Below are 12,429 nucleotides of genomic sequence, written 5' to 3'. Positions count from 1 at the left end.
CTTAATTGGGCAGGTTAATTGTGTACCTGAAACTTAACAAGCAGTTTTTGGAAGGGCAGTTTTAGTTCCACGTTACTTTACACTAAATCCTGGGAATGAATGTCTGGAAAGACAAGACTTCTTTTCTTGGCAGAATTTCCTTGGGTAGTGGGAGGACTGTTCTGATGAAAGTGGGAACACTAGCAGAAGCAGCACAATCTGGAAGACTAATATGAGTCAGAAGGGCCACTAGAATCAACACCTCAGGGGATCAGGGAGAATCTGATTTTTCTTTCAGGCTAAGTAGAAAAGGAAGAACTGAGGTGTCTGTCAAAGAACTCATGGGGAGTTGGGGGTCCTTCAAGGCACTGTGGCACTGGGAGGTGAGGCTCAGAAGACTGCCTGAGTGCCAGGCTGCAGTTGCTCTTGGTAGGGGCTGAAGGTTTTCTTTCTGCTGTGCAGAATAATTTCAAAAGCCTTTCTCAAGGAGAGAATGCACCTTTCATATCTGAGGCCTTAAGTGGTGCCCATATTGCTGTTGAAGGCAAGGACGGGCCTGTACAAAGCAGCCTTGGACCAGGAAGGAAAACCCCAAGGCTCTGCAGCCTCCCCGCAGTTTAAGGCTGCGGTCAGGGAGGGATGGGCAGGGTGCCAGCCAGCCGCATGGGGGCAGCAGAGGCACCTGCACTCCAGCTGGGGCTAGGGGAACTGATGTGTGGGCTGTTCCACTAGGCATGGCCACCTCTGCACTTGGGCCTTGGTACTTAGGAAATACGGGTGCTGCTGCATTGGGACCTTGGGTGCAGAGCAGGATGGCTGCTGCATGGAGGGTAATTTTGTCCCCTGGACAGTGATTGGTGATCCTCCTCCCTGCTGCTGCTCTTTGCAGGCTCCTGGCCTATAACTACCTCTGATGCCCTAATCCTGAGTTCCTCTGCCCTCCTCTGCTCCCAGCAGCGCTCTTGGTGGTCTCACCCTCCTCCAGTACCCAGCCACCAAAGATGGCACCACCATCCTCCTGTTTGTACCACAGGGTGCTGCTCCCTGGGCCAATTTCTGTGAACTTGCTCACTTCCCATGGAGACCCAGGCTAGGGCCTGGCCCTCTGCGGCCCCTGGGCTGTGGTCCTGCTGCCTCTGCTGTGCTGTGTTCAGGAGGTTGTCCATTGCTCGACGTGGGGCATCATGCAGCCCTTGCTGTTTCCACAATTTTAACAGAGAAGGAAACTGAAACCCAGATGAGTAAGCCTGCCCAAGGCCACTCAACTGGAAAAGAGCAGAGCTGGACTCAAACCCAGGACTGTCTCTGGTGCCTGAGTTGGGAAGATGCTGTTGATGTCCCCTTCTGCCTCGCTTTGAGCTTCCTCCTCCATGGGCCCTCCCCATCCTCTAGAGAAACCAGTCCATTTCCTCATGTTCCACCTTGTGCTCAGCACACCCTGTCACTCCACAGCAGATTTTTTTGTTTTTTGAGATGGAGTCTCGCTCTGTCACCCAGGCTGGAGTGCAGTGGTGTGATCTCGGCTCACTGCAACCTCTGCCTTACTCCTGCCTCAGCATCCCCAGTAGCTGAGACTACAGGCATGCACCACCGTGCCCAGCTGATTTTTATATTTTTAGTAGAGATAGGGTTTCACCATGTTGGCCAGGCTGGCCTCGAACTCCAGACCTCAGGTGATCTGCCCGCCTTGACCTCCCACAGTGCTGGGAATACAGGTGTGAGCCCGTGCCCGGCCCACAGCAGGATTCTTGGTAGGCCACCAGTGAATCCCATGCATTTCACAGCCGTGTCTCAGTTCTTACTCAGTACGGCCCTCTTGCCTGTCCTGCCACCCAGGCTACTAATGTTCTGGCTCATTCTCTGCTAACAGTTAGCTGTGGCTGTCCTCAGCCGCAGTCCTGGGTCTCCCCAAGCAGTCATCAGCAGCACCATGACTGATTTCCAGGGAACACTTCAGCCGCCCCTTGCCTCTGAGCTCCAGCCCCAAGGCACTGCCTTCTCTCTACATTTGTAGATGTCTATGCAGCATTGTCCACATCCTTGTCCCAGCTTACTGTTGTCTCACCATCTCCAGGTTGTGAGGTGCCCATAAACTCTGCTGTTACCATTGCCACTTGCCTGTCTTCTCTCAGCAGCTGTCCCTTTCAGTCTGCCCTCCACTAGTGGCCGTGAAGGGGGCTGTGACCATGGTCCAGGTGAGAAAGGAAGGCCTGAACTAAGATGGGAGAAGTGGATGGCCAGAATGGAAAGATGCTTAGAGGGCTGGTGTTGGGAAGTAGTGACTGGATACAGGGGAGGGAGGGGAGATAGCAAGAGGGCACCTGGGCTCATTTGTGGACTACCTGATTTTGAGATTCCAGATAAGCACTGGGTATTTGGATTGGAGATACAGAGCTGAGGTGGGCAAAGCAAGGGGATTTCATGAGTTCTAAGGTAGGGTGAGAAAAATAATGGCGAGTTGAGCAGTGAACGAAGAAGCTGCAAAGAACATGACTGCTCAGGGAGAGACCGGCCAGGGGCCTGTGGCTCAGGGGACTGAGGGAAGAGGAGCTCTCTGGGCATCTGAATTGAGGTTGCCCACATTTGTTTGCAAGATCCTGGCTGGCCTTGATGGAAGCCAGGAAGCCACAGGGCAGAAGCTGACTTGGAGAGGTCCTAGTGAGGGGTGGTGAGAGCAGCAACAGCCACAGCAAGGCTTCGGATGAAGCGTTTTTTTCTCCTGACACTAGTTATTTCCAGGCCTGGGCTATAGCTAGGAGCTTGGGGTGGGGGCAGTTCTTCATGGTGGTGTGGCCTGTGGAGGAAACACTCAGTTATGCTACTTCGGCCAGGTGCGATGGCTCATGCCTGTAATCCCAGCACTTTGGGAGGCCAAGGCGGGTGGATCACCTGAGGTCAGGAGTTCAAGACCAGCCTGGCCAACATGGCGAAACCCCATCTCAACTAAAAATACAAAAATTAGCCAGGAATGGTGGTGCGTGCCTGTAATCCCAGGTACTCAAGAGGCTGAGGCAGAAAATTGCTCGAATCCGGGAGGTGGAGATTGCTCCACTGCACTCCAGCCCCGGTGACAGCAAGACTGTCTCAAAAAAAAAAAAAAAATTTCAGGTCACCCTGGTGCTGGTGTTCACGTGGAAGACGGCTTATCTGTAGCTGTTTGCAGAGCTCAGGGAGGCCAGGGGGCTTCAGCCTCCACTGTATTCTGCATTCCAGGATTCTCTCTTCTCTGGCTGTGGTGGCCTGGCATTCTCTTCACCACTGACCCCAGCCCCGCTTGCACATCATGCCATAAGTGGGGACAGGAGCTTCCATCACAATCACTCAGTACTAGTTACCAGCTCTGATAGAATCACTCACCTTGAGTTTCCAAGTCTTGCTGTTCCCCCTGTTCAAAGGCATACGCACAACACTTAAGTATTTTTCAGAATTTGTTTTTATTTACATGTTTGAGTCAATTACATGCATGTTTTATTTTTTAAAGAGTGATTAGCAAAATGCATTAAAATTTTAAAATAGCAATTAAATATACAAAAATATAGCTTACAAAAAACTGCGAATGTTTAAAAATATTCTGCTGCAGAATTTTTAGTGTACAAACACGTCTATGAAACCTGAGGCTCAGCATTTCATAAACCTTTTTTTGAGGGAGTTACACAATACCTAGTGAGGAAACCCGAGGGCCAAACTACAAGACGAAAGTGCCCCCTTTCCTGGCTATGATGTCAAAAGACCAAGAGGCGACAGTTACCAGCAACACTCTAGGAAGACCAGCTGTCACCAGAAGGGACTTCCTAACACTTGCCACACCTGCTCCCCCAACTCCCCTGCCCTAGTGGGGGCCCGGGAGGGAAGGGCAGATGGAGAGGAACGATGTGCAGTGGGCTTGAGACCCACCAGGCTTGGGGCTGGCACAGGGAGCTGAGAAGAGCTCCCTCAAAGCACAAACAGGTCCGCTGACACTGGTGGGGCCCTTATAGTCACAGAAGTAGGGACTGGATGGTAAGCCAAAGGTGCTGATGCTTGGTCAAAAAGTGGAGTACAGCTTTGCATCTTGTAACAATTTGGGCTCTATAGCTGAACTGGCAAAGTCAGGTTTACTGAGCAAGCCCCTCTTTTCTGATATCCCCACTCAAATGGAAGCACATTCCACAGCACATGGGGATCCCTTACTAATCTTTACTAAAGAACCATGACCCAGCATTTTCCAGTTATCAACTGGATATTTAGGCATGAATCTGGACACGTCCCTCTCCTTAAGAAATCTGTAACAGCTACAGGAAAAGACACCAAGGGTTAGAGATGCTACAAGTGCCAGAAGGGTGGAGGTGATAAGAATTTTTTCACAAGTTTTGGGTTAGGGCACCAGTTGCAGTTTTAATCCAGAGAGGATCTGAGCTGCTGCTGTAGGGGGCAGGTACACCAGGGAGGTGGGTGTGGACAGAGAGGCACTGGGCAGCTGCTGGGAAGCGAGGCACAAGTCTGTGCCTCTACCACCAGGGCTGCCTGGAGGAAGCAGCTTTTTTCATCCGCGGGGACAAAAATGAACTTAAACTGAAAGAATTACTGGCCTGGCACGGTGGCTCACGCCTGTAACCCCAGCACTTTGGGAGGCCGAGACGGGCAGATCACGAGGTCAGGAGATCAAAACCATCCTGGCTAACACGGTGAAACCCCGTCTCTACTAAAAGGGTCAGACGTGTTGGCGGCGCCTGAGTCCCAGCTACTTGGGAGGCTGAGGCAGGAGAATGGCGTGAACCCGGGAGGCGGAGCTTGTAGTGAGCTGAGATCGTGCCACTGCACTCCAGCCTGGGCGACAGAGCGAGACTCCGTCTCAAAAAAAAGTTGGTGGGGGTAATTTCTGTTGTCAAATGGAAAACAAGAGATAAGGGGAAAATTCTGTAGGAAGCTTTTTTTTTTTTTGCGATGGAGTCTCGCTTTGCCGCCCAGGCTGGAGTGCAGTGGCCGGATCTCAGCTCACTGCAAGCTCCGCCTCCCAGGTTCACGCCATTCTCCTGCCTCAGCCTCCGGAGTAGCTGGGACTACAAGCGCCCGCCACCTCGCCCGGCTAGTTTTTCGTATGTTTTAGTAAAGATGGGGTTTCACCATGTTAGCCAGGATGGTCTCAATCTTCTGACCTCGTGATCCATCCGTCTCGGCCTCCCAAAGTGCTGGGATTACAGGCGTGAGCCACCGTGCCCGGCCCTTTTTTTTTTTTTAAGCTAGTTTCAAAAAAAGCAGCTCTGTCGCCCAGGCTGGAGTGCAGTGGTGTGATCTCGGCTCACTACAACCTCTGCCTCCTGGGTTCAAGGAATTCTCCTGTCTCAGCCTCCTGAGTGGCTGGGATTACAGGCACGCGTCACCATGCTGGGTAAATTTTTGTATTTTTAGTAGAGAGGAGGTTTCACCATATTGTCCAGGCTGGTCTTGAACTCCTGATCTCAGATGATCTGCCTGCCTCGGCCTCCCAAAGTGCTGGGATGTTGGGATTACAGACATGAGCCACCGTGCCTGACCAGAAGCATTTTCTTTTCAAAGTGTGTGCATAGAGTTGGGAGGCCGGCCTGGGCAATGTAGTGAGTTGAGACCTGTCTCTACAAAAAATACGAAAATTAGCCAGGGTGTACACCTGTAGACCCAGCTACAGACTGAGGCGGGAGGATCACTTGAACCCAGGAAGTTGAGGCTGCAGTGAGCTACAGTGGTGCCACCGCACTCCAGCCTGGGTGACAACAAGACCCTGTCTCAACAACAAAAAGCTGGGAGGGAAAGGGAGCAGCTTCATGAACTGACACTGGACATTCAGGCATATCCACCGGTAAACATGAGACTCACTGTGCACTTGCTCAGTAGATGTCTGCCCCACCAAATAGAAGCCTTCAGTTGGTGCTGCTCAAACTCCTGCATCAAAGACACAAGAGTTTGCCTAAAAGACCACAACAGCTGTAGCCACACATCACCACTGCACCTCACTTGCAACTGGCCAAGGTCGGGGAGCGACCAGCAGCTGTCCAGGCACCTGCAGAGGCTGCTCAGAGCTGGGAGAGGCCTGTGCCACTGCTGTCAGCTACAGAGCCTGATCTTGAGCACCCTGTCACAGAAAGTCAATCAGAAAAATCTGGTTGTGCTCTTGGATTAGCTGGGCATTTGGGGTAAGGGAGGGACTGCAGATTCTGATTTGTATAGGAAACTAAATTTCAGTATGTTGCAATAAAATGAAAGTATGTCTTATTCAACAGGAATGTGATTGCAAAAACATCCCCCAATTCTGGGTTCACATTTTGTATTCTGATTTCTGGGATGGCTCTTCCCACATTAGTAGGAATGTTCCTTGAATACACTTGTCTGGTTATCGCATGAGTAGAAAAGGAGAAAAATTATATACACACACATATACACATGTGTACATGCACAAATGATCTCTGGAAGGATACCCAAGGAACAAACTAAGACTAAGTACTCATGGAGTGAGGAGCTGAGCTTGCTGGGCATCAGGAACTCAAGAAAGGCTTTTAACTACTTTATGATTTGTGAACCACGTGAATGGACTCTACCTATTCAAAACATTAAGAAAGGGGTACTCAGCACTGAGCCACTAAGTCAGAGTTCACTGTGGGCAAAGGCAGAGATGACCAAGGAAGAAAGGGGCCAGGTGAACCTGGGCCACAGGGAAAGCCCCTACAGCTCAGGAGGCTTTTTGGCTGGGGTTCTATTCCTATCATGACAGCAGAGGAGCCCATGTGACCCAGATAATGTTATGTGGCATCAGCAGCCCCCATGACACCAGGCCTGCTGCCCACCAGGCTCTGGGCACCAGCTAACCCTCATAAGAGGTGCCGGGGTGTTATTACAATACCTGGGTGGTAGATGAGGAAAAAGAGACTCAGAGGCTAACCTGCAGAAAGGCCTGAGGCTAGTGAGTGGCAAGAGGCAATTCCATCACTCAGCACTCTGCCTAGAGCTCTGGGGATACCGCCCAGGATGGATTTCATAATTCACAAAAAGCCTCTCAGAAAAATAATTCCTACTTGTTCAAAGCAGCTTAGAGCAGGATCAGGCCACGGAGATGACATGATTTTGAAGTGGGGTTGTGAAAAGGACAAGGCCCGAGGCTATTCCACTGATGGATCCAAGGGGCTTGGCACTGGGGAAAAGGATCTTCTTGTCAAGAACAGGGTATCCGGCAATGGTGGGAGGTCCCCTGTATCCCTCAGCTCAGACCTTCCCAGAGGTCACCTGCCCCTATTTGGCCATTTCTGTCCTGCCTTCCCTGGCTAGGCAAGCACAGGCTCCAAGGACCTTATCTGCCAGGGACAGGCCTAACCAAATCACAGGTGGCAAAGAAAAGCAGATGTCAACTTCCTAGTGTCTGATACCGACCCAACCAGGAATCAAGTCAGGCTGGTTTTGTTCCCTGTTTCTGAAGCCAGCTGAATTCAAATGTCTCCCTAGCAACTACTAATGATTCAGCCACCCATGGAGTCCAGTTAGGGCTGAGTTATGCTCCACTAACCCACAGCAGACCAGCAACATTCTATCTTTGAGCTGCTTAAGAAACACACAAAGGATACCAGCCAGTGGTCCAGGAGCAGACCAGAATCCCCATGCATCTACACAGTAACAAGTCCCAGCAACTCCTGAAGATAGATGCGGAAAGGGTGACTTTACCATGGGGTTCGAGTGTTTAGCCAAGAGAGTATAAAGGAGTCCCTAACTCATTCTTTAAAAAAAAAAAAAAGGATTGTCTTTCAAACAAAAAACCCTGCAATTTTAATCAGAATTAAAGGAGGATGTAAATTAAAAGGCCTTCTATTTGCATGTACAGCAATGCAGACGCACAGGCCCGCCCTGGTGGAGGACCCAGATGCAGGGAGCAAATATTCAGGTTGTGTTGCTAAGAGTCGCAGGAACTACTGTTAGTGATACTAGGCTTGCTGCAGGAGGATGTCACGCTGGGAAAGGGAGATGACTACGAGCAGAAAAAGTACTCTCACTGTTCCAGCTTCCAGCCCAGTCCTAGCAGAATGAATGCATTTTAAAATCACTCCACATTCACATGTGCTGAGAAGGTTGTTAGTGGTCCCTCATCCGGGCAAAGCAGACCCAAGATGGTGCCGAGTGCAGAGTGCAGACATTCTTGTGCTTTCCTCTCACGGCTGGAACTATCTGGGCTTTGCGCCCTGGTCCAGTGCTACGTGTCAACCCCCTCAACATGCCTGTGGCTCTGACAGGGGGATGAATTAACTTGCCTCTGTTCAAATACACGGACTTGGTGAGGCCGTCTTTTGTTAGTACTCATGCACAGGGACAGAAAAAGGCTGCAACTGAAAGACTAGAATCCTGCAAAAGCTGTGAGCAGCAATAATTTGCAGTACTGATCATAGGAAATTCCTCCTTTGAGGGAAAAAAAAAATTCTCTTTCCTATTAGAGCCCCATAACAGAGAAGTGACATCTGTCCCAAGGCCATTCCGTGGAAAATGGTGGCTGCTGGTAATTAGTGAGGCTAGTCCAGAAGCAAGCCTCCTTCTGACATTGGTCACTGAAAACAGCTCACTATAAACGGGGTGTTTTGCAGCATTCAATTCTATCGTGCTACAAATAGAGAATGCAAAAAGACGGTGTAAAGTAGGAGTGCATACATAGTTCTTTTCATGGGTGCCAGACAGGCTAAGGCTTTCATATAAAAATATTCCTCCCTTTCCTTGTCCTGTTTAGGAAGCAGTCCAGTTGGCATACCACGAATAGGTCACACATAGGAAATGGCCTATTTTGACCAACTGGATTTGTAATTTTCCAAACTGGATTCTGTCCAGCACTCTTCTAAGACTAATGGAAATTTTCCTCCTCATCTGACCCCAGCCATCTGAGCCAAGGACAGGTTCCCTCTCCTAAGACGACACAGGTTGGATTCCAGAAAAAAATCCTGGAGTCATGCCAAGAGCAGAGTAGCAAAGCTCCCTTCATCCATTCTCCATGTCACGCAGAATGTATTCCTAATGAAAAACTTCCCCCACTCACATCTATGGGATGGAGTGGAGCAAAGCAGTTGACGAGGAATTGAGGCAGGCGCTCCTAAGATGGAGGGAGGCGGAGAGCAGGGCTGTGGAAAAGAATTTTCCATCTGACCTGCTGCTTTCCATAGCTGATTTATACAATATTCACAAATCCTAATGGACTCTGAGTCATTTCTAGAAAAGTTGGACAGAAAGAGCTGAAGAGCAGCATGCGTTTCTCTCCTATAAAGACACTTTCACCTTCGCAAGTCCAAATACTGAGGCACACACCAACGGTGGACAGCCCTGCAGGAGCTTCCTGAAATTATTTACAATTCCAAATGGATCACCAGCTTCAGAATTACACAGGGACCTTATTTGGGATAAAGTGTTAAAAAGTGAATGACAAGCATTTTTTTTTTTCTGAAGTAGAAAAAGAGATGGGGCAAGAGACAGAAGAGATGGAAGGAGGAGTGGGAGGCCAAGGGGTCGGCATCCCCTTTATCCAGCTTGGCCAGTAGTATGGGCCATTCTCAAAAAGCCACTGCTCTTTGGAGCCACTCAAGGGGTTCACAGTGGCTCCCTCCTGAGGCAGTGGCAGTGAGCCCATAGCAGCTACACTAGAACCACAGTGCACATGTGGGGATGTGGGCAGCCTCCTGGATCACTCAGGGACAGTGTGGACTCAGGGCCCACCCGCTGCTGGGGCTCTGGATGGGCCTCACTGGTGCATAGGAGAGGGAAATGTAAGAGGAAATGGCTTCTGACTAGGCCTTTCCAAGCGCATCTAATGTTTTCAGCTTAGATGATTTGATAGCAGGTGTTGTAATCCTGAGGGGAAAATGGGTGGTGAGGGACACTGCTACTCAAAGCTCTTGGGTTCCAAGATGGCCTTATCAAAGGAATATAACATGAGCCTTGTCAGCACTGCCTCACCGACCACTGGCGGCTGGTTGTGCTGGTTTTACTTGGCTCAAGGGCTGCTGGAAGGGTTTGCTGCTACAAAGGCCTGCGTGGCCTCTATAGAAACCATCCATCCGCAGGTGGGGGTGTGGCTTTAAAGACCTGCTCTTAGTTCCCTTCTTTACCCTCCTGCTTGACATGGAGATGAGACTCCAGGAGAGAGAGTGTAATGGAGTTAGTAAGAGACCCTCGTGAAGTTTCTTGAGGCAAACCCGCAGGCTCATCCACTCCTCTTCTCTTGGCAGGGGGTAGTGTCAAAGTGCTTTGGTTGTCACAAGACCCAGACACCTAGGTTCCCAGCTTGGCTGGCCCAAGAGTTCTTCATGAGGCAAAAGAAGTGGCAGCTGGTGTCCTAGGTAGAGAGCAGCCAATACAGACACCGCTTGTGTTCCTCCTGGCTCCACACGGACGTCGTGTCCAGCAACAGTCTGATCCTTGTGGTAAGCTATACAATGTTCTCTGCCCCAGGAAGGGGCCCCTGAGGGGGTCCACGGTCCTGCTTACTATGCAACTGGGCCAGCTGTAGAACTGGCATGTTGCACAAGGGACATACTTTACGAACCTCCAGCCACTTAATAAGGCACCTGCAGAAGGAGACACCACAGGGGGAAGACATCAGTCCTATGCTCATGGCACGGCTGTTTTGCTGAACATCTCCGTGTCTGTCACCTGGACAATGTCTACTGTATGGTCCAAGGAGCTCCCCTACTAGGTGGTGAATCGATGTCACCCCCTGAAAAGAGGGAAGAGAAAGAGGGAAGGAGAGGGGCGAGGCCAAGGGGTCAGCAATCCCCTCCTCCTTCTAGAGCCTCCCACCTTCCACGTGTGAAGCCACAGACAGTATGTGATACCCTCAGTTGCCCATGACTCCTTACAAGAACAAAGTACACTGAAGAGGGACGTAAGAAGTAGGAAAATAAAATTTTCTAACAAATACAAAACAAAAAGTTGTAAGAGAATGAGAAATATTAGTATGTCTGCAGGAAGTGGGAGGAGAGGGCCCCACACTCCCATTTATATCCAGACTTCATTTATTTTGATTTTAAATAACTGTGGTTTTGATTTAAATAAGTTTTTAGGAGATGGAGGCTCTCACTGGAAAGTTTCAGCTAAATAGCTGTTTATTGCTTGGGCTCCAACTGTAGACTCATTTGGCTCTCTGCCCATAATCCTGATGTGGTGGTCACGTTCCACCACTCTGCTGTCTCCTAATGTCACACACACACACACACACACACACACACACACACACACACACACTCCACCTGCAGGGTGCTGTCAGCTTTTTGCATTACAGACCAATCATGAAGCCATCAAGTTTGTCTGGCACTGCCCTAAAACCCAGAAGAAGTTGGTCGATGTGCCTCAAACTCGGGTCCCATTAAATAATTCCATACCAATACTCACTTTCTGTGGAAGGCGTGCTTACATGGGCAAATCCCCAACTCATCTCGAGGCTTGAAGTCTTCTAGGCACACTGCACAGAGCTGAAAGACAAATGCACAAATGAAGCCAAGTGTCTGTACAAAGTACAGGTACAAAGTAGAGTGCAGGCTCCTGAGGCTCAACCATTTGAAGGGACTCATGAGACTCTTATCTTAAAAAAAAAAAAAAAATGAATAAATGAATGAAAAGAAACAGGCCCAAATAGATGAGTCTCCTGCTCTTACTGTCCCACATCTTCAAGGAGGTATGCAGATGGAAGAAGACAGAAAGCAAGAGGCAGCTGCTTTTACTTCAGTGCATTAGACGTGTGGGACTGAGGGAGGGTTACTCTCACATCTGCCAGCTTAACATGCTGTCCCTTTCCTGGTATGCCAAAGGACTGAGGCTCCCTGGGTTCTCCACCTTGTCAGCAGCACAGCCTGGCTCCCAAGCACTCACTGAAAGGGACTGCTGAAGGCCTGGCAATCTTTTCTCCTGTTTTTGTGGTACAGCTTGCAGTAACACGCTATTTATAGTTCCTGGGGCCTCCCACTTTGGCACTGTCCTTCTGTCAGTGTCTTTGTCATATAAAAAGTTACTGAACACTCAGTTAACTCTTGAACATGTGCAGATGGGACCAGGACTGCTCTCAGGCAATGATTAGTCTCCATGGCTTGGAGAGAGGCCTTTGCCTTCGTACCCAGGGGCTGGGTTCCAACACTGTTTCCTGGGCATTCACCAGGGCCTGTGGATACCACGTGTCGCCACACTGACCCATTTTACAGACGAGTAAACAGAAGCTCAGGAAAATAATGTTGCTTGAGGCCATTTAGTTGGAGAGTGGCCAGGCCTGGCTGGGGACCCAGGTCTGTTGCACGGACGTGCTACTGTGCCATTTCTTTCTCCTGCCCAGTGGTTGAACTCCTTCCCCCCTACTTGCTTCCCTGTCCATTCCCAAGGATCCCAGTTCAGGCCATCACCATTTCTAGCCTGGACTGTTGATGGCTTTGCTGTCACTAGTTTCTTAACCTATAACACGTAACGCAGTCTTCTTAGGTTATATAACATAAT

At 49.8% G+C, this 12,429-nt stretch overlaps 1 protein-coding gene across 6 annotated transcripts in view; it reads right to left on the bottom strand.

Moving 5' to 3' along the window:
• Window positions 1-6,483: 6,483 nt before the first annotated feature.
• The window catches only part of RNF24 (ring finger protein 24), a 93,818-nt gene continuing 87,872 nt past the window's right edge, over window positions 6,484-12,429 (bottom strand). For all 6 annotated transcript variants that reach the window (XM_023217941.1, XM_023217942.1, XM_023217938.1 and 3 more), the window contains 2 exons: window positions 11,341-11,420; window positions 6,484-10,517 (listed from right to left, as the gene is read on the bottom strand). In XM_023217941.1, the coding sequence (XP_023073709.1) occupies window positions 10,379-10,517; window positions 11,341-11,420 (219 nt within the window). In that variant the 3' untranslated portion in view covers window positions 6,484-10,378. The remainder of the gene's footprint in view (window positions 10,518-11,340; window positions 11,421-12,429) is intronic.

This window comes from Piliocolobus tephrosceles, chromosome 20 (assembly GCF_002776525.5).
Source record: "Piliocolobus tephrosceles isolate RC106 chromosome 20, ASM277652v3, whole genome shotgun sequence".
In the NCBI taxonomy this organism is placed as follows: Eukaryota; Metazoa; Chordata; class Mammalia; order Primates; family Cercopithecidae; genus Piliocolobus; species Piliocolobus tephrosceles.
Note: the sequence above shows the minus strand (reverse complement) of the source record. Positions and strands in the feature narration are given on the sequence as shown.